A 20,326-nucleotide genomic window follows, 5' to 3' on the forward strand; every position below is an offset into this window, starting at 1 on the left:
ATTATGGCGCTTAGAACGTTACTGTATTTCAGATTTTGTTGTGCTACAATTTACTCATTCTTTTAAGTATATTTTATTTAATTATCCGGCTTTATTATGAATTATTTAAATTAATTATAATGGAATAAAACACCATTATTATTGTTATTGAATTTTATTAGATAGCACGAAAGCTAACCTATCAAACTTACCACTAAAGACTTAACAATAAACGTTGGAAAAGGTGGGACAAAATTAGATAAACGTAATTAACGATAAGAAATTGTGATAATTCTGGTTCAAAAATCTAGATTACGCGATATAAATATTGAAGAAAAATTATTTTATATGTACAGATCATTCGAGCCTCGAGATAACTTTGACCATACGCGCCTATAATAAAATATATGTATAAAATTTGTGGTTAAATAGTTATGGTCAAAAATGTAATAGTGTTTAATAAGATCAATCTACACTGTCTTTATTACTATATTGTGCTCGAAGGGTCAATAAATCTATTGCAGTTCTGACATACTCCTAAAGGAATATAAAATACAATACAGCATATCTCAAATAATTTCAGGTATTGTTTTATTCGCGCAACTATAGAATATAGTTTTTAGAATCCTTATCATAATTGTTATAGTGATAATAGACATATATATACATTCAGCAGTGGAAAAAACACGTGAATATAACTATATTGCAAAAAGGTAGTGTAGTAATGAATGAATTCCAGCGCTTTTTCCATCTGCTAGTTATTTACACACTAAAAATACTTGCAATAAACTAATGAAAATATTACTTCCAGATGATGAACGACGCATATGATTATGATGAAAATGGTACTTATTAAACCGAGGTAGGAAATCATTTCTGGGATGCCTGGGAGTTCACTCTGCCCCCATTCTTGACCTGTTTGGACGACGGAGGACTTGGCGATAGACAGATGACTTCATCGCTTTCATTGTCGTTTTCAATCTTAGTTTCTCCATTATCGTCGGGAACAGTACCGTGTTCTCTGAAAGAATCGCAAATATGCATAAAAGGAGCTTATTAACACATGGGCTGGAAAATCCCAGATCTAACATATAGATAGCGTTAGTTTTAGTGTATTCGTCGTTAGTACTAACCTTCAAAAGGACGCTATTAAAATTTCATGATATTTTAATTTAACATTGCGTCTTGAGAAAAATACCGCCCAAGCGAAGCAATGGTTGAAAAACACAAAAAATCGCGTTGAATGATCGAAAAGTGAAGTTGCGTGAGTTACCTAACATCGTTAAGATATCAAAATAACGTGCTCGTTTTATTGCATGAACAATTGACTATGAGAAAGCTCTGTTCAAAGTAGGTGCCGCGTTTGCACACTTTTGACCAAAAAGAAAAACGTGTTGATAATTCTGAGCAGTGTTTGGCCTTGTGTAAAAGTAACAAATCATAATTTTTGGGTAGATATTTGACAATGGATGGAACATGGATCCATCACTTCACTCCGGAAACAAAACGATCGTCATTTAAGTGGACGTCCCACTAGAGTGGTATTGAAATATCAGAGCGGTGCGCGGAATGATTGTGTGGCTCTTGATAGAGATTATGTTGATGACTAAAGCCAATTTTGAACAAAAACACCGCATTTTCTTCGTTACGCCCGGAACTTTTCAGCCCACGTGTTATATTTAAGACAAACCAAGACCTACCTTTCCCATTCTTTGATGATCTCATCCAGGCTGTATTTCCTACGGTAGTTAACGAAGAACGTGCGTACGTAGTGCTCAGTTTTGTTGCCTAGCATCTCGGCGATGGCCTTGAAGTCTTTACCATATTTCCTAAAGCCCTATCGGAATCGAATAGTGAACATTATCAAGCGGAGATTTTAGATTCGAATGCTTACTTTAACGGCTAACATCATTTCATCATTGGTCCATCTAGAGTTCGGCCTCTGAGAGTTCTCGTTGGACGGGCGGAGGTCTTCCAGAGAATCAGCGTGTTTACGTTTCAGCGAACTAACGTTCTGCTTATTTTGCTGAATCTGGAACAATGTAGATTCGATAAAAATCCTGTTCGGTTTTATACGTAAAACTCTGGATAAATAGTAATTACAAATCTGTCGTTTATAATTATTTCTATTATTGTGACACATGGAATTGGATATAATGATAACATGGCGGCAATTTACCCAGAGTCGAATTAACTCCAATGTCCAATTCCACATTTAATACAACCGAGTGTACTTAAAAAGGAATTGAGCCAGCAAACGTGAACCACAGAGGAGGGGTTTTTCCCAAAATGGATAGGCAGGTTGTGAGAGGAGGGAGAAAGAGAGAATACCCGGAATAAAAACCGGATAGAGTTGCCCTTCTCTGTGATCGGTCGTTGGCTATCCCGTACAACAAACAAAAAGGAAACGAAAATAAGACTGGCGGACATTCGCAAAGCGCCAATATTGGCTAGTTAAGAGAAAGAAAAACGGACTTCTCCCCTCGTTCAAGGTTACTCCCATCCCCCCTCCTCAGTGGATACGGTTGCTGCTCGACACTGTTCACTAAGATCGAGTACTACTCACTTGTCTCTGCAATGAGTCCAGTTCGCGTTCCATAGCTCGCAGCAGGAGGGTGCCGGCATTTCCAGACGCCATGGTCGCCAGATCGTCGTGGTTGATATGCATTCCTTTGGGGGGTTTCCGTCGGGCCCTGGAACCGCCCGGGCCCGAACCCCTCTTGCCGCCCACCGGGCCTGATGTAGGCCGCGCCATACCTGTACGCCTATCGAATCCCCGGATCCCGCCAAAACAGCAAGCAAGTTAGAGGAAACAGGAAAAAAGAGCTCGAGGAATGGGTTGGTGGTGTACACCGCCAGAGATCTTACTAATTTGCGATGTCGGTTTTTCTCTACGCTCAGTACACACCTCTCCAGAGTGCGGACCTTGATTTTTAAATAAAATTACTTATAATAGTAAAAGGTGCGGTCATTGTTCTGACATACGGGTTTACGGTGGATTCTAGCTAAAACCATAAATGCAACTCGGTCTGACCAAGGAATATATTTATTAACTGCCATTGTCCGGACGCGGGGATTAAGGGGTCTTGGATCTGGAGAGGGAATCGGCTTGAGCATCAGTAAGTCTCGAAGACGGCGTTAATGGATCGATTCAAACTCGTTGCACATAAATGTCGGACATTTGTGTACAACGTATTTGTAAATTGCAAGAGATGGTTACCTCCAATGCTGATAGCAGCTGTTACACAGCGCTCCCTTTGGAGTTTGTTGGGTCACGGTGCAGTACACGTCGCAATTCGAACAGGATCCCCCCTCACCCTGTACAATCAATTAATCGCACAATATAATCGACACAGAGCTGAATCTCTTTCACATCAACATTTTTTCCTTTACTGTTGAACCAATCTCGCCCGCTCAGAAACTAGTAAGTACAAGGTGCCAATGGATAAGGAGAGTGTTCAGTGAGAACAGCATGGACGACAGGATAATAAAGAATTGAGAAATTATGAAATAAAAATATTTTTATTTAACAATAACAATAGTTACTATAAATAGAAAAATAGTAAATTGGTAAATGTCTGTTTTACACCGAACCTGGGGAATAGATCTTACGCGTGCCGGGGGCAGCCCGAGGAGGACGACACTCGACGCGCCGGTTTTTACAGACGTGAACACTTTTCGCGCTCACTCAACGTTCGGAAAACTGTTCGTTTCCCTTCCAATTAATTGACAATGATTGAGGTTATTATCGGTAGTTCTTAGTAGAAAAACTGACGCTACAATAACGGTTCGTGTGATACACCACAAGTCTTTCATTTGATACGATATCATTGTCATATAACATGTCCCCACTGAACACTATCTATCACAGTCTTCTTTAAATTCGCTTTCACTTTTTTTTCCGCTTATACAACAGCTGAAATAAATAAGCATCCGTTATTACTGGTTTACTGGAGGAGAGGTTGGTTACATAAAAGAATAAAAAATTGATAAATATATAAATTCAGCAAGTCACAGGTCTATGTTAGAAAACAGTGAGTTTAGGTGTGGTTAGTGTTCTGGACAAGTCTCGTCTTTCTTTGACTGTTCATAATGCTCAAACAACATAAAACACACATTTAGCAAGCATCTAACATAATTTCAATAAACATAAAAAGCAAATATTTTATCTTCTTTATCATTACCAAAAATGATGCATGAGATCTTTATTGATGATTTCTTTAATATATATATGAAAAACTGGTTGATGAACATCCCAAGCTTCGATAGCTCTACATTCAGTGAATATTGTTTAAATCCAAGTTCAAATAGATATAGACAATTGAAAATATATTCCAGTTCACCAAGACACCTCATTACCATTGTAAAATCCCAGCAATATCATACTACTAGTCCTGTTGGTACACGACTTTTTTATTTTATAGATAACACCCATATTAGAAAATGATTAGTCATCATTCAGGTAATCTTCAATACAACATTTCAGCGTATTTTTAACGGCGTAATGACGAGTATGAAACACTGATAAAAAAGCAGTTTTTATAGCGAGCAAGAAAGTATGGTATACCGATTAAATTAATAACCCACAAGTACCTTTATGCACCCTTAGCTAACGTTAATATATACAAGCATGCCGATAATCTCTTAGTAACAAGCGTTTATACCGTGGGAGAGTCAGTGTGTTACAATACACACTAGAAGATAGAATTGGAAGTCTAGAGCGAACGAACACGGCTCCCATTTTTATCTTCCGGCGACGGAGTGAATCAGCCGAACAGGATGGTTGAATATGGAAGAAAAGCGAAACGTGACAGGTATTAAATACAAAAAAAACCCGCGGGGTGAAGGGCGTAGTGACGGTAAGCGTGCAGCTAAATAGATAATATATAATCTACCTGTATAGAAGCGGTAGAATCACAGCTAGATTGGCCTGGATGAGGCGAAACGTTTTTGCGTCGGACGCCTCTATGGAGTGTCCATTTCTGTTAAAAACGGTCCGTTAACATAAACCATAAATCAACCAAAGCTAAACGATGATTAAATGTGATGATTTACGTCTAGGTGTCTTGGGAGGAGAAGAACAATGATGGACTGAGACATAACTAAACAACCAGTAAAACACAGCAGATCAAAAGAAAGAAACAAAGTTTTAATGATATTTCTTCCTTTAAATAATTTTAAGCATTTTTAAAATTGTGTAATTATTGATCTGCTGTGTAATTTTAAAGCTTCATTGCCTGGAGGAGTATTGGTTTCATGCTGGATTAAAATCATGCATATTTCAAACTTTGTTAATTTATCTCAATTATACCCTTTTTAATTGTCTGGGTATCTAAAATTGTAAGACTTTAATAAAGGAGCATATGACTTTTTATCTACAGGTTATAAAGGGTTATTAACAGCTTCGTCTATTGGTTAGTTATAACAAGGAGAAATAAAACCAAACAAAATAGAAAACAAATTAATGCTTTTCATTTATTTAGGTTAAAAAAATATATAACATTCTATAGATTGAATAGTAACTTACAATTTTAGATACACATTTCCAAAAGAATTACAAATGTTTGAGCAAATTAAAATTTATTAATTATTGTATAAAAAAATTAAATCTCTAACTAATTCACTGCTTCGGCTTATCAAAGAGAAAAGAAAAAGGATTGGCTCCTTTCAAGTGAAAGTATTAACAAAGGTTTAAAATTCTTACTGATGTTCTAATATAGAAAACAAGTCCTTACTTTGTAAGTTTAGTTTAAACAAACACAGACAAATGGGTGTTTTAACTAACCTTTTCATCGTGATCAGATTCCTCATTGGATCCTTGGTCTGAAGCTCCTTCTTCAGCACCATCATCTTTTGGTGTGTTCAGTTTACGAGCTTGTTTGTCCATTAGACTTGTGCGAGAGCGGGTCTTCTTCCAACTGTAGTAGTACTTCACCAAGCTGGCTATACTTTTATCTGGCAACTGTAAAAAGTAATTTACAGCATATTTGTAAAAACATAGTTGAGAGTTAACTTACCATTTGTCGGATTCTGTGGAAGCTTTTACCATGAAATTGGAATGCTTGTTCAAATAGTACTTTATCTTCAACTGACCATTCATCAGGAAAAGGGGTAAAATTAGCTAAGTCTAACACAGCACGGTCAAGGTCATGTTTGTGCCAGAATAACATCCCCAAGGCTTGCTCTCCATTATAACCATATTTATCCTTTGCTAATACAATATAGTCTTCCACTAAAAACAAAATTCTAAAATAAATGCAAACAAAATATAAATAAAATGTACTTACATTTAGCATCAGGTATGGCATCTGTGGGAGACCAAACTAGTAAAGCTCTATCTGCTAATAACTCAGGCTTACGTTGACATTCTGGTTGAAGTTCTGGACATACTGCTTGATAGTCTCGGCCAACACGAATTTTATCTACCGGTACTGTAAATATGAATAAAAAGACACATAGTTAATACACATATTAATTAAATTATTTTTGTTGACAAATATAAATAAGCACGACCTGTGGCTGTTCCATACAAAACATAATTATAAGTAACTTAACTACTTTTAACAGAATAAAGTGCTACTGACTTATAAACAAACATTCTATTAAATAAGGTTAAATTGGATAACTCCCGCACAAATGTTTCAAGTGGCCCAAATTAACAAAATTAAATGGAAATTAGATAAACAATCTAAAAACTTTAGCTGTGTCGAATAATAAGCTTATTTAGTACCTGTGCTTTCATCTTCGCTTGTGGATTCGGCTTGGACATGGCCATTAGGACTGGGCCCCCGGCTTCTACGGCCATTTCTGACATTATCGTTATTTTTCTCGGCAAGGACCATTTCGCATTAGTATTACCGAAGTGCTCAAACACTAAAGGTATCACTAATATGCCACTTAAACAGGGTGAACGTTTATGAGTCACCACTACTATACCTTACTTCCACAGCACTAAGGACAAATGATGGAACGGAAAACAGAATGGGTCGAACTGAAGTGAAGCATCGGACGCCTGTAGTTTTTTTAACGTTTCTAATAACGCACGTTAGGGGCGCTGTTGTATCCCCACCATGGATCGTATAGATCGCGAATTTGGCGGGTAGTTGAATTTTAATTATTTTATATGTATCTCTGTTGCTAATTTTATATATTACTTGACATATAATTTGTATTGATTTTTTTGAAATTTCGATTACAATCGATTTATGAATTGTATAAAATTATTTTTAAATAAGAACTCCTTAATAAATATGTCATAATTAAAATAAGCGAATTAGACAGGTTATGTGCATGATGTCTCTGTGTGATCAGTAACACCGTTAAGAGCCACAGAATTCTCAGAAATATAAAAATTAAATTTAAATGGACGTATCAGTATTCTCTGGTTAAGCGGCATGAGGGCCTGGCAAGGACATGCCCTACGGTACCTGAGTTAATCACTCGACAGAAACGGTCGAGACTATACTCTATATTAACCATATATAGTCTATTCAAAGTTTTTTTGTACATACGTCATCAAGATGTTTTATGTATTGCCTGACGCAATTTGTAAATTCGTTTTAAAATCAGACAATATATTCCTTCTGATTTAATTCTAGTAAAAAAGAGAAATAATGCTGTGTGATTAGTTCGAACACGTAAACGATTGAGCCTATCAAAGATTTCCGATTGTCAAACGTATGCAAAATTCTTGAAAGCAATAGTGATAAGATGTTATAACTGTAACCTATAAACTACTGTGGCAGTATAATTAGCTATAATGTTAAAATAAATTATATTTGATAACATTTTTGTTTAATTATTATTAGATTAGAATTTTGTTGTATGTAAAAGCCAAATTGAACTAAAACTCAGAGTTGATGCGACAACATTGCGACGTTTTGATGTCACAAATTTAAATGACGTTTGTACAAAATAACTTTGAACAGACTATTTTTTTGAAAATTCAAATGTCATCTGTAAGGGAATTTGTTATTATGACGTTATTTTGTAGCGTTTATTGAGTTGATGCGGCAACATTGCGACGTTTTGACGTCACAAATTTCGATGACACACATACTAATAAACTTTTAATAGACTATGCTCTATGGTCGACCATACTCCCAATCGTCTAGCCATAGGGTACGTTCCAAACTATAGAATATAGAGCGTACTCTATCAATTTAAAAAAAATTGAGAATTTTATATATTTTACGATGAAGTCGAGATAAGACAGACAATAGTCTTTTTCTGGAGTATACCTGCGTGCGCACAAGGGTTTGAGTTTACAACATTGTCAGTTGTTGAAAATTATACGCATATTTGAAAAGTATAATATAAATAAAATAGTTTTTGTAAGTTATTCGTATACTTGAAGAGTATAATATATATTCCGGAATATACGAGTTAATATAAAATCTCACTTGAAATACAAGTTCAAATTTAACTAAGTTTACTGTCTATTATTTTAAGTTTATATTTTATTTCTAAGTTAATAGGAGAAAGAGAAAATAAAACAACATGTAAGGTATCACGTATAATTAATTTGTCAATCTTTTTGTCTTTAAATTTATCTTTAAAAATTACTGAATAATATCTAATAAATCCCTTTTGCTGTTTGTTGGTAGAATCTCTTGTATATGTAAAATCAGCATCTTCTCACAATTCATTTAATATGTGGTATAGTGGTATGTAATTTTAATTTCGCGCGCTCTTGTAGTTGGGAATAGCGTTTGGAGATTTGAGCTTCTCGTCACTCCAGAGCCTTTTTTAAAAATAACAGCAAAATGTTGTGAAAATGAGTCAAATTTGAAAAGTCATAAAAGAAAGTTCAAGTCCTTTGTCTTTTCCACATTGTGTTATACATTAGTTGTTAAATACTTTTATTTCTGTTGGAAATTGAGTTTTAATAAAATAAACTAGACCACACAAGTTATCGGATTAAAATTTAGGCCAACTCGGTAATGCATCTATTATCCGAAAGACGAAGAGTGGAGGAATATCTCGAGTGGAGCCCGGATATAAAATTGTGATCTAGAAGGACATCTGTTTCTCTATGAATTTCATTATTCCTGACGAACCAGGAGGCACTGATTGTTCTCCTGAGAATTTAGTTCTGAAAAACTTGAAGACGTTCCACTTGACTATGTTATATGCATTTAAGGTAGACACTGGAGTCGTATAAAACGATTGATCGAACCAGCCGGTTGATGAGTGGGAACAGCAGATTGACAATACGTTGACTTTTCTGGAGGGATCTTTGAATCTGGGAATTCCACCTGATCGAAGAGAAGATCGATATAGGTGGCTCCTTGTGACCATGGAATTTAGGCGTCCCCGATTTTATGACACGAAATACTCGGTGCGAATTCACTTACAATCTCTAGTAATTTATTAATCACCGGACCATTTTATCGAGTTGATTCCGGAGTCTGCCTTGGCTACGCGGTGCTACTATTGAAGAAGCAAAGTAATCAGAGTCGTCTGCGTAAAAAGTCGCTTCAACTTGTGGTCTTCTAAGTATATCTGAAAGGAAAATATTAAATAAAACGGGTACCGGGGGGAGCCTTGTGGAATTTCTGCGTCGATGGTTTTCCGACTGGAGAGAATATCTTTAATCTTCAACTGGAAAAGAATATTATACCAGAGCGGTTATGTCATCGGGTAGACCTAACCGAATGCATTTGGCCACTAAGCCTTCGTGCCAAATCTTGTCGAAGGCTTTGGTTTGATCCAAGAGGACCACTCCAGGTCTTGCACGTCGGTTAAAAGCTTGGCACGGAACCCGTATTGCTCATCTGGAATGATATTTTTTGTCTTTGTAAAATCCTTAAGAGCATAAATAATTGCTCTTTCATCAAGCTTGGCGATGGAATATAATAGGCTGATGGATGTTATCAGAAGGCAAAGACTTGGCTCCTTTTTACTGGGCACTTGAGAGTGAACGGAGTAAGCTTCCCTGGTGATTTCGTCGTTTTCAGTGACGTTTATATTTGAAGCAGGAGGGAGGTGTTCCATCTGGGTCTTACAGGTTTTCGCGAGGAGCTCGACCTTTTCGAGGTCGGTGACTGCGAAACTTTCTGTCTTCGCTGACTTCAGAGGGGGGATGACGTTATATGCCTTCCCTACGAGACTTTAAGAAAGTCTCTAGAAATATAGAGTGCCATCGCCATCTTTGGTCCGCTAGAAATGAGTTGTATTTCTCAGATCTCCAGGATTTGACTGCATCCCTCACTTCCAGTTTCACCCTATTGGTCTCCTTTTTGTCTGGCGATTCGAGGGTGGTACGAGCTTTACGGTAAAAACAATTCTCGTGTCGTGTCTGCGACTTGATGCTTTCAGGAACTCGATCATATTGAGAGTTTGGATGATATGGAAGCTCAAATGATGAATTCTGATGGGCAAAGTGGACGACTCGAGTTAGCTTCGACACAGCTCGATTTGGTCAGGTCGATCCATCTTTGGAATTAGTTCGGATTCCAGGAGAGATTCCTGATATCTCTTACAGTATGTTTTCTTTAAGACTCTAAAGCAAGGCATTTCGATTGCAGAACGATGGTCCGCATGAAACTCGTCGAGAACTTGTAAATAAGAAGGACGATTGATGTTCTGGGTAATGAGAAAGTCCTGAAGACGTGGACTGTCCAATAGCGGGGTGATGGGTAAGCTCATGCGGCAGCGCGAGACCGAGCCCTAAGTTTGCGCTCAGTACTGCCAATCTAGCTATCTATCACTCTGTCTATCTAAAGTATTGAACATGCGTCATCTAAAGTTGTGACGTTAAAACCTTGCAATGTTGCCGTATTAACTTTTATTTTTGTTCGGTTTGGCTTTGACATGTATATATATATATATATATATATATATATATATATATATATATGATATATATATATATATATATATATATATATATATATATATATATATATATATATATGTATATATGTATATATATGTATATATATATATAATTGTATATCCAAGAAAAATATTTTACTTTCATTAGAGAGCATAATAGATCAATTGAAAAGTACCCGGCCTACTATAGTAAAACACATTTTTTTAGATTATAGCGACCTTCCAACTTTTCGATAACATTTTTGTAGCACGATTTGTCCTTTGCTTCAAAATAGGCCTCAGTTTCGGCGATCACCTCTTCATTGGACTAACATTTTTTCCCAGCGATCATTTTTTGAGATCTAAGAACAGCAGATAGCTGCTGGTGGCCAGATGTGGAGAATATGGTGGATGAGGAAGTAATTCGAAGCCTAATTCATTTTTTTTGCCATCGTTTTTATTGACTTGTGACACGGCGCATTGTCTTGGTGAAGCAGCACTTTCTTTTTCTTCAAATGCGGCCGTTTTTCGGCGATTTCGTTCTTCAAACGGTCCAATAACGCTATGTAATAGTTGCTGTTGATTGTGCTTCCTTTTTCAAGGTAGTTAATGAAAATTATTTCATGCGCATCCCAAAATACAGACGCCATAACCTTGCTAGTCGACTGTTGCGTTTTTCCACGCTTTGGTTCATCGTGTGCAGTCCACTCGGATGACTGTCGATTGAAAATTGACTTCGGAGTGAAATGCTGGAGCCATGTTTCATCCATTGCCATATATCGACGCAAAAACTCAGGTTTATTACGGTTGATCATCTTTAAACACTGCTCCGAATCATCAACTCGTCGTTATTTTTGGTCAAAAGTTCATGAATGCATATCATGTACATGTTCAGTTGTTATTTTTAGAGTATCTCCTATTTCATTCAATGTCAATTTACGGTCATTCAAAATCATTTTGTGGATTTTTTAATATTTTTGTCGATATCAACCTCAAACTCGGCATCAAGCCAAGTTTCTGCTTCAACTGTATTTTTGTCCTTCAAAAAGCAATATTTTATCAACACGCGAAATTCCTTTTTATCCATTTTTTTCACAATAACAAAATTTGCTTCACTTAAAGTGCTATAGTTCACAAACTAATGATCCGACAGCTGTCAAATTTATACACGTCTCTTTTGAGCGTTTGTATTAACTAAAAAATATGTGTTAGGCCGGGGACTTTTCGATTGACCTTTTATTTACTTTTTACGCTTAGTTCATCTGTCATTCGGTGCAGTGTTTCCTTGTAAAAATATTTTGATATCACTGTATTTATCTTTAGTTTGTTCTTAATATCTGTATACAACTTTCTTGATAGAACTAGATTTTATCACAGCATTCTCCTTAATACATTTGCCATATCTTCGAAACAGTTAACATTTTCCTCTCCTCACAAATTTTTAACCAAATTTTCATGTATATTCTGAACAATTACGCATATATCTGTGCACATAAATCTTTTACACTCTATAATAACATTTCCTACAGTTATCATTTATTAATTATATACTCACCTTTAGTTGTTTCCACTCTCATCCCCTTGTCTTAGAAACTTGCAGCGTTGTATAATATCATATTCAGAAAAACTTATTCAAGCGAATAACTAAACTGTTAATTTGCAATCTATCTAACATTTATTCACAATGCCATTATTTGTCAATTTTTTCTTCGATATGTCTGATCGACTCCATCCAAATCAAAGGGGTTATTAATCATCCCTGTTTCCAGCATGAAGTACAATATATCTGCAATGAATTATTAATAAATGTTATGAGTAATAAAACCTAATCGATTGTTTACCTTGTTCCATTAGCTTTTGTTGTCATAAAACTACTTTTATTATCATCTTGCCATGAGTGACCATTGTTTATATTGGCCCCATTCTGAAATATCCATGTCTCATCTAAGTACGTAAATTGAAATAATAAGTCTTCCTTCATTTTATTATATACTTTATATTTCTTTTTTTTGTATAAAATATTCTTCTCGTATATTATTCGTATAAAAGTTTTTTTTTTAAAGCAATATCCGGAAGTTCCATTAGACCTTTTCGATAGTCTTCAGACTAATAATTTAGAAAAACTACTCATTGTTTTTATATATGTAATCTCTGATAGAGGACGGGTTTTTTTCGGTGAATTCAAGATTATATTTTTAATTTTTTCAGATATTTCAGTGACACTATCCATACTAATATTAGTATTATTATATAAGCTGTAGTTGCAACATGCTACAAACATTTTGAATAATGATAAATCGCGGCAAGTTAATATTTAACAGTAAAAATGCTTACCTCTCTAACGTATGTTACTGGCAAGAGGGGGCCTCCATTATCTCGTCCCTGTTCAAAGTAACTTATTAGAGACGCCATCTATTCTGTCTGGCTTCGGAATTTTCAATCAGGATAATAATAAGCAGAGATTTGAAATTTATCAAAACAAGCAAAGCATTAAAACAATGTTTGCCGGTTTCTTATTGAGAACCAGACGACTTTGTCAGACTAGTTGGGTTACGCGTTCGAATTTATCAGCATTGCGGCTCTTTTTAACTACAATAAAATGAGAAGGAAGATATTGCCTGGTTCTAAAACGAATTTTCAAAATGCGGTAGGCAATACTTTAAACATTTTGATGACGTATGTTCAAAACTTCTTTGGATAGAGTATAATAATTATATTATAATTGTTTATTGACACATAAAATTAATAATATTAGTGCACTGAGGTACATATTAATAAATCTATTCAATAGTTACATCTTTTATTACTTCATCAATATATTTACATAACTTTACATAACATAAAACGTATTTTTTTATAAATCTAAAATACCGTCACACAATGCAATTACAATAGATATGGCACATTAAATTTACGTTCACATTTCCCGTAACTCTTATTAAGTTTATATCAAAATGTAATTTTCTAATGTACAGTAGATATTGAATTTTAGGTACTAGAGAACAATACTTGCTAAATGGAAAACAAACATTCTATAATATTGGAAAGAAAATGTAAATATTACAGTATGTATTTTACAACCTTTGTAAACAAATAATATGCTTATAATTAGAAAATTTCTTTTACAATATAAATTTCTTAACTAAATAAGGGCTAGATTTCAAAAAAGAACTTTTTTAAATTTTGCCACATAATAAGAACTTAAATTTAATTTCAACAACACTCACATAACAGAAAGGACCAGAACTAAGTAAATACAGTTTGAATAATGGAAAAGTATATTTCATATATTTGATATTATAAAATCGTTGTATAATTAATAAATAAATGTTAAATTCAAAAATATCACAAAATATAAATTAAAACTATTATGATCGGGCGAATGCGCCATGACACGGCTACATCTTATAATCCTTGGTAATTAATAGTGTTAACGTTGGTGACTGATGGGTTGCATAAGATTAGTTAAAGTTTTTTTTGAGGTAGAGATCCGAAAAATAATGGTGTATAATATCTGTTGAAACGAAATTATAAGATGTAATTCGCATTGAACTAACAGTTTAGAACGATTATCATTACGTCTGATACTGTAACATGGGTGCTGCTAAATTAGGATGATGCGTAGAGTTCATCCGCAAAGCTGATAAACTTTTGTTGTACCACTCGTCTTCGGCACTCATACCTGTTGACAAAAAAAAACAAAAAATAAAAATATTAGATTAGATATTTGTTTATCTTTGCGATATAAACCATTCTCACACTCTTGACATTAACCAAACTCTTTTTCACTCTTTAGAGACCATAGAAAAAATAGAAATTTCACGGTATAGGCGATGTTGGGGAAATGTTTTGTTTAGTTCAATCAACGGTAGCGCTGCGATTGCAAATTGTGATTGGCTAGTTTAAATTCCTGGTGCCGCTACTAACATGGAACGTGATTGGTCGATCAAATTGTGTGAAGTCAGCATTTTTTATGGGCGTCCATTTTTAAGTTTGTTGTTTGAAGGTTTTGGTTTCTATTTAGATCAAGAAATCTTCGTTTTACGTTGTGTATATTTTCTGTTTTACATTAGTTATTATGGAGTAATAATATAAAAATTGATGACAATGCGTCAGTGTAGTGAAAGATGTAGTGTACAATCTACGGTAAAAATCTACTACGAAAATTAGACATCATTTCCCAAAGAATGATCTCGCTCCTTTCCAAAAATTTCCAAATATATCAACGTCATGGTGTCTGTCACGGACATTTTAGTGAAAAATTTATAATTATCCTTCCTTCACGTTCCACACGAACAGGTATTAGGGTAAATGCATATCCAACATTGTTTTTATCAGATACATATAACATTATCTATCTACTAGATGTTTGTTTATATATTGTTTGTTTACAGAAAATCAAAACCTACTTATGAAGATGTTAGTAGTAATAAAATTCAATTAATCTACCAAGTTGTCCGTATGCTGTCAGTATGATATCTCTATATAAAGAAGTCTTACAAGAAGGTAATAATTAAGATAAATAAATACTACTTTTAATTCTAAAATATCCCTAAAATATTTGTAATACTTTAACTTTTTAGAACAATCAGTGTTCAATAAATTTATAGTAGAGCTATTAAAAATTTAATTGCTACTTTTAGGGGATTTATTACCTTAAAGAAATCTATTTTGCCTAAATTTACAAATAACTACATTTGTTTAACAAATCTTAACCAAGGTTTCTTAAAGAATTTTGTTGGATCTATTAGAGGTCATGGAGGTAGAAACAGCATCCTTCACCTAGTATGTTCGAGAAATCTTTAAAAGGGCACATCGTCACTTCAATTTTTTCACATCATTGTCTCGGAGAAAATTGTGAAGAAGATGAACATGTTCGATAACTTATATTCTTTTTTAACATCTAGTACCACTTGAGGTTGTTAAATCACCAGTTGAGTCTATATTTTCAGTTCAAGAGAACTTTGCTCTGAGAAAAACAAGAGTCTAATATTGTATTTTAGTCTTATTTTAGCCTATTTAACAAAACTTCTGAAAAAGAGACAACATGCAATATGTGTCTACATTCTATATTAAGTATGTATCTAAAATCTAAATATCTTCAAAAAACACATACATTTTTAGTGTTTCAACTGTCCAATCCATAATGATTTTCAAGACCAAATTTTAAAAGTTATTATGAAGTGTGATTGTATTTTTGGTTTAATGAAGTTAATGCAATATCAACAGGGAAGTATTTAAAGTTTACCTTCAATATATCAAGATAAGTTAGAACTCTAATAGATCCCATAAAATTGATGGCACTAAACAAATATGGGAAGGCGTTGCCTAGAATTTATTTTTTGCGTTTTGTTTATATATATATATATATATATATATATATATTTATATTATTTACACTTATGTATATTTGTATAGGATTTTATTTTAATAAATTAATTTTAAAAATAAATTTGATTTTCATTTAAATACTATTGGCCAATAAATGTGACGTCACAAAGTAATCAGGCGAAATGGCAGCAGCAGCAATCAAAGCAAAGCATTTTTCTTACGGGTTTCTACATAACTATTTTAAACTAATCAATCAAATTCAAGTTGTCAGCGCCGCCAATGCTTGAACTAAGCAAAACTTTGCCTTACTACTTACTATTGGAGTTGCACACCCCTGTTAGAGACTGGCGCTATCTGAGAGTTTTGACGAATCCGTATTCGGTAAACTTCGTTAGTTTTCGCCTGATTATTCAAGGTTACAAGCAATCGCGAAGTTGAATACAAAATATTACTTAATTAAATTAGCGCCATCTTGGATTTAACCCCGGTGGTGGTAGGAGCTCTGTTTTGTAAGGTTAAGATTTATCTATAGTTTATCTGTTCTTGTACTGTTCATGTTTTAATTATAAATGGTAGGCAGTAATGGATAAATCATCGTTTTGTGAATATTGTCAAAAAGCTATTAGAACACTTTAAGTCTAAACTGACATATGAGAACATTCTACCCAGGTGCCTATCTATTTTAATTAATTTTAATTTTAATTTTGCAAATTGGATTTAATTATATATCGAATTTTTTATATTTTAGGCATAATTGACCCTGCAAAAGTAAAACTATAGATAAATATGTCTCGATGTCTTTTATCTGAGTATATCTCATGTGATCGTAGCTCGTTGGTCATATAATCAATCTATAGCATTAAAATTGAACAAGAAACATTATTTGGCTCGCTTGAAGATTTTTATGTATAATATATATTGAAAAATAAATTATATTTGCTACCATATATGTTCTTCTTTTCCTTTCTATACTCTTCAAGTACGAGTACGAGATAATTAATTACGTGTTCTATTTTCTCTTTTTTCCGTTTCAAAATTATATTAAAATGAAATACGTTTATAAGAGAATATCTTCAGGAAATATATAAAAACATTTTAACTTCAGTCTCTACAGAAATATTAGGTTAACTTGTGGATTTAAGACAATTTATTCTATTTATATTATATTCTTCAAATGTACGTATAATTTTGAACATCTGGCAACTTTGCAAACTCAAAACCTTGTGCGCACGCGGTGTTTCTCCGGAGCTAGACTGTTATTTAACCACGCTATATATATATATATATATATATATATATATATAATATAATATAAATTATATATATAGGACATTGAAACAAAAATATAAGTTAATTTTTTAAAATTAATATTAAATTACATTAGGGACGTTGCTGCAGATGGGAATCGGTGTTAACCTCAAAAGATATTTTCCTCATCCCCCGACCGTGACCAAAGCGATCTTAGATGGCAGGAAATTGTCATCTTAAGGAGGCGCCCTGCAATTTCTGAGTTTCTTGCCGGAAACTGTCTAATTTCCTTCAGCGTAATTTAATCTTTTTTTATTTTTGGGAGAAATTTTATCCGGTATAAACACGAACTAAAAGGCAAAACCCTGTTCAAGCAGTCAGTTTTTCTATTATTTTTTTTCGTAATGTCATAATCAACACATTAATTGATGGAACGTCCGTTTTATTGAGAGCGATGGATTGATAATATATTTTAGTAATAACTATACTTTTTAAGCAAACTTTCTGTTTTCGATATATTTTTAAATTAATGATATTTTTTTCAGAAAGGTCAGTCTACAAATATAGTCTATCCAAAGTATCAGCGAACTTCTCTCATTTTATTCTAGTTAGAAAGAGATACAATGCTTTGTCATAAGTTCGAACATGTAACCGAATCAGCCTGCAAAAGTAGGTCGATTGTCAAATGTCTGCAAAATTCTTCAAAACATCAGTTATAAGAGGTTATAAACCAGTAAACGTTGTTTTAGAGCTTTGCTTGTTTTGATAAATTACAAATCGCTGCTTAATATTTTTGATTACTCTGGTTGAAAATGCCGAGGTCAAATGAATAGTCTGAAATAAATGATATGCCGTGGGATATAAGTTATCACTTCTATTCTGATACAGGCATTTCAAAATGGAACATTAGTTAATAATATTAGTTAATAATCCATTGCAGATATATTGTTCCACCTGTTACGAATAAAAAGATCCCAACAAGTTGTTGTCAAAGGCCGTAATTAAAGGTCGGTTTGCAAAATATACATTAAGTTTTGAAAATACCATGTTAAAGAATGAAGTATATCACGTTTTTGATCATGATAATGTTATTGTGTTTTATGTAATTTACATTTTTAGAAATTGGTCTGAAAAAAGACACGCAGTGAATTAGATGACTGAATAATATGGCCACAGAGTGTAACGTCTTCCTCTCTATATATAACTCTCTACACCCTTCGGTTTGGATGAACTCCACCAGACACAGAGAAGAAGACATTGACATTGAAAACATTAGATATTAACAGCTTAGTTATTGACTTGAATATTAACTCAGAATGTGACATTGAGTGAATGAAACTTTCTGAATGTGGTATTATGATTTAGTGTTGACAATACTAAGATAGAGTGATGAGAGTGGAAATAACTAAAGGGGAGTATACAATTAATACAGGATAACTGCATAAAATCGTATTATAGAGTGTTAAAGATTTATGTGTGTAGATATATGTGTAACTGTTCATAATATATATGAGTATTTGGTTAAAATGTACGAGGAGAGAATGAACAGTAACTCTTTTGCAGATATGGCAAATACATTAGAGCGAAAGCAGTGACTAAATCTAATTTTATCAAGAAAAACGTATACTAGTAACAACAGAAGAAACTGAGGAGAATGGTTTGATAATAAAACACAGAAAAGAAATGTTCTCTAATGAAAATAAAATACATTACTTGGTTACATTGCTTGAAACTTGATTCGTTTAAATATTCGAATGTATCAGGCAATGCTGTCTCTTTTTAACTAGAATAAATTGAGAAGACAAAATAACGGGTGATTTTAAAACGTATTTACACTTTGGGATAGACAATACATTATACATTTTGATGACATGTTTTCACTGTTATTTTGAGTAGACTATATATCAATATATCGGTCAAGAAATCAAGAAAAAGAGGAAAGGATATTTTCTTGGACTGTGGGCATAAGTCTTACCCATTGCTTCTTGTCTCATTCCCGCCACGGAGGTCATATTCGTAGTATGTGTCATCGAAAATGACTGACCCATGCCTGGATATGAGCTAGTAGTCATCTGAAAAAGAAATATAATTTTTAAAAGGTACGCCATGCCGTCATTTTTTAAATTTAGGATTGGTTAAATAAGTTATCGTCGGTTAATTCTCTGCCTTCATATAACTATTAAATTATATATTATGGATAAACAGTTTAGAATTTAACAAGTGTTTATATCAACGAGTATATTTTTCTGTTTTTAATCCTTTGATTTTTTAGCCTCATAGTAGCGGATAATTTTGGAGAATCAAGCTGGCATTTGGTAAACTTCAGCCTGATTCTGCAATATTGCCATCGAGAGGTAGAATCGAATGATCTACAGTGGCCATTTTGTTGTTTAAAGTTTATTGTTCCTTTTACTATACATATTTTCGATCGATCATCGATTTTTGAATATGGTCAAAAAGCTTTTTTAATACTTCTAATCTGAAGAGACATATATTTTTTTATTAATTACATCTTACATTTGATATGCTTAGTACAATCTTAATTTACAAATTAATTTATTACTACTGTATATTACTAACTAGTTCGTGTGGTTTGGTTCGCTTCAATCTTCTGATTTCCTGCGTGTTGTCCAGTACTTGTATTGCTTCCAAGTTACTGTGATTTTACGACCTTAACATATTTCATGTTTTAGAGCAAAATTTTGAATCACTTCGTGTATCCATTTAATTCCAAGGTCATGGTGCAGCTCTTCGTTAGTTACGTAGCGATATACCGCATATTTGCACCCCATAGGTCCAAATGGGCTTTATAATTGACTGATAAACCAATTTTTCTGATTTTAGATCAAGGTGAGTTAGAGAAGTTGAGTTGACTAATCAGAACAGTTGTTTGACTTTGAGTCTAATTTGCTGTGCATTTTGTCTCACATAATGTTTTTAGTTTAACTTA

General features: G+C 33.7%; 2 protein-coding genes across 3 annotated transcripts in view; both read right to left on the reverse strand.

The window, feature by feature from the left end:
- Positions 1 to 135: 135 nt before the first annotated feature.
- Positions 136 to 6,963, reverse strand: CoRest (REST corepressor). Of its 2 annotated transcripts, XM_076396461.1 has the most exons (10): positions 6,710 to 6,963; positions 6,267 to 6,410; positions 5,997 to 6,211; positions 5,765 to 5,941; positions 4,875 to 4,961; positions 3,200 to 3,297; positions 2,546 to 2,744; positions 1,874 to 2,011; positions 1,680 to 1,816; positions 136 to 1,000 (listed from the first exon to the last, which is right to left on the reverse strand). In XM_076396461.1, the coding sequence occupies exons 1-10, from the start codon at positions 6,819 to 6,821 to the stop codon at positions 850 to 852; spliced, it is 1,458 nt and encodes a 485-aa protein (XP_076252576.1). In that variant the 5' UTR covers positions 6,822 to 6,963; the 3' UTR covers positions 136 to 849. The 2 variants fall into 2 exon arrangements, with proteins under 2 accessions (XP_076252576.1, XP_076252577.1); XM_076396462.1 differs by lacking the exon at positions 4,875 to 4,961.
- A 7,321-nt stretch (positions 6,964 to 14,284) lies between these two features.
- The window catches only part of LOC143191409 (homeobox protein unc-42), a 37,036-nt gene continuing 30,994 nt past the window's right edge, over positions 14,285 to 20,326 (reverse strand). Inside the window, exons 5-6 of the mRNA XM_076396467.1 lie at positions 19,352 to 19,448; positions 14,285 to 14,479 (exon numbers count right to left, since the gene is read on the reverse strand). Of these exons, the coding sequence (XP_076252582.1) occupies positions 14,373 to 14,479; positions 19,352 to 19,448 (204 nt within the window). The 3' untranslated portion in view covers positions 14,285 to 14,372. The remainder of the gene's footprint in view (positions 14,480 to 19,351; positions 19,449 to 20,326) is intronic.

The sequence above is a fragment of the Rhynchophorus ferrugineus genome, unplaced genomic scaffold (assembly GCF_030347505.1).
Source record: "Rhynchophorus ferrugineus isolate W39M unplaced genomic scaffold, kcgeb_rfMv2 rfM2, whole genome shotgun sequence".
NCBI classification, from domain to species: Eukaryota; Metazoa; Arthropoda; class Insecta; order Coleoptera; family Curculionidae; genus Rhynchophorus; species Rhynchophorus ferrugineus.

Bases quoted from the DNA above. Each gene is read 5' to 3' on its own strand.
- CoRest (XM_076396461.1), bottom strand. From the start codon at position 6,821: ATGGTCCTTGCCGAGAAAAATAACGATAATGTCAGAAATGGCCGTAGA. The intron at 4,962-5,764 runs GTTAGTTAAAAC...CGTTTTTAACAG, and splicing joins AATCTGATCACGATGAAAAG to AAATGGACACTCCATAGAGG. The intron at 1,001-1,679 runs GTAGGTCTTGGT...CGATTCTTTCAG, and splicing joins ATCATCAAAGAATGGGAAAG to AGAACACGGTACTGTTCCCG.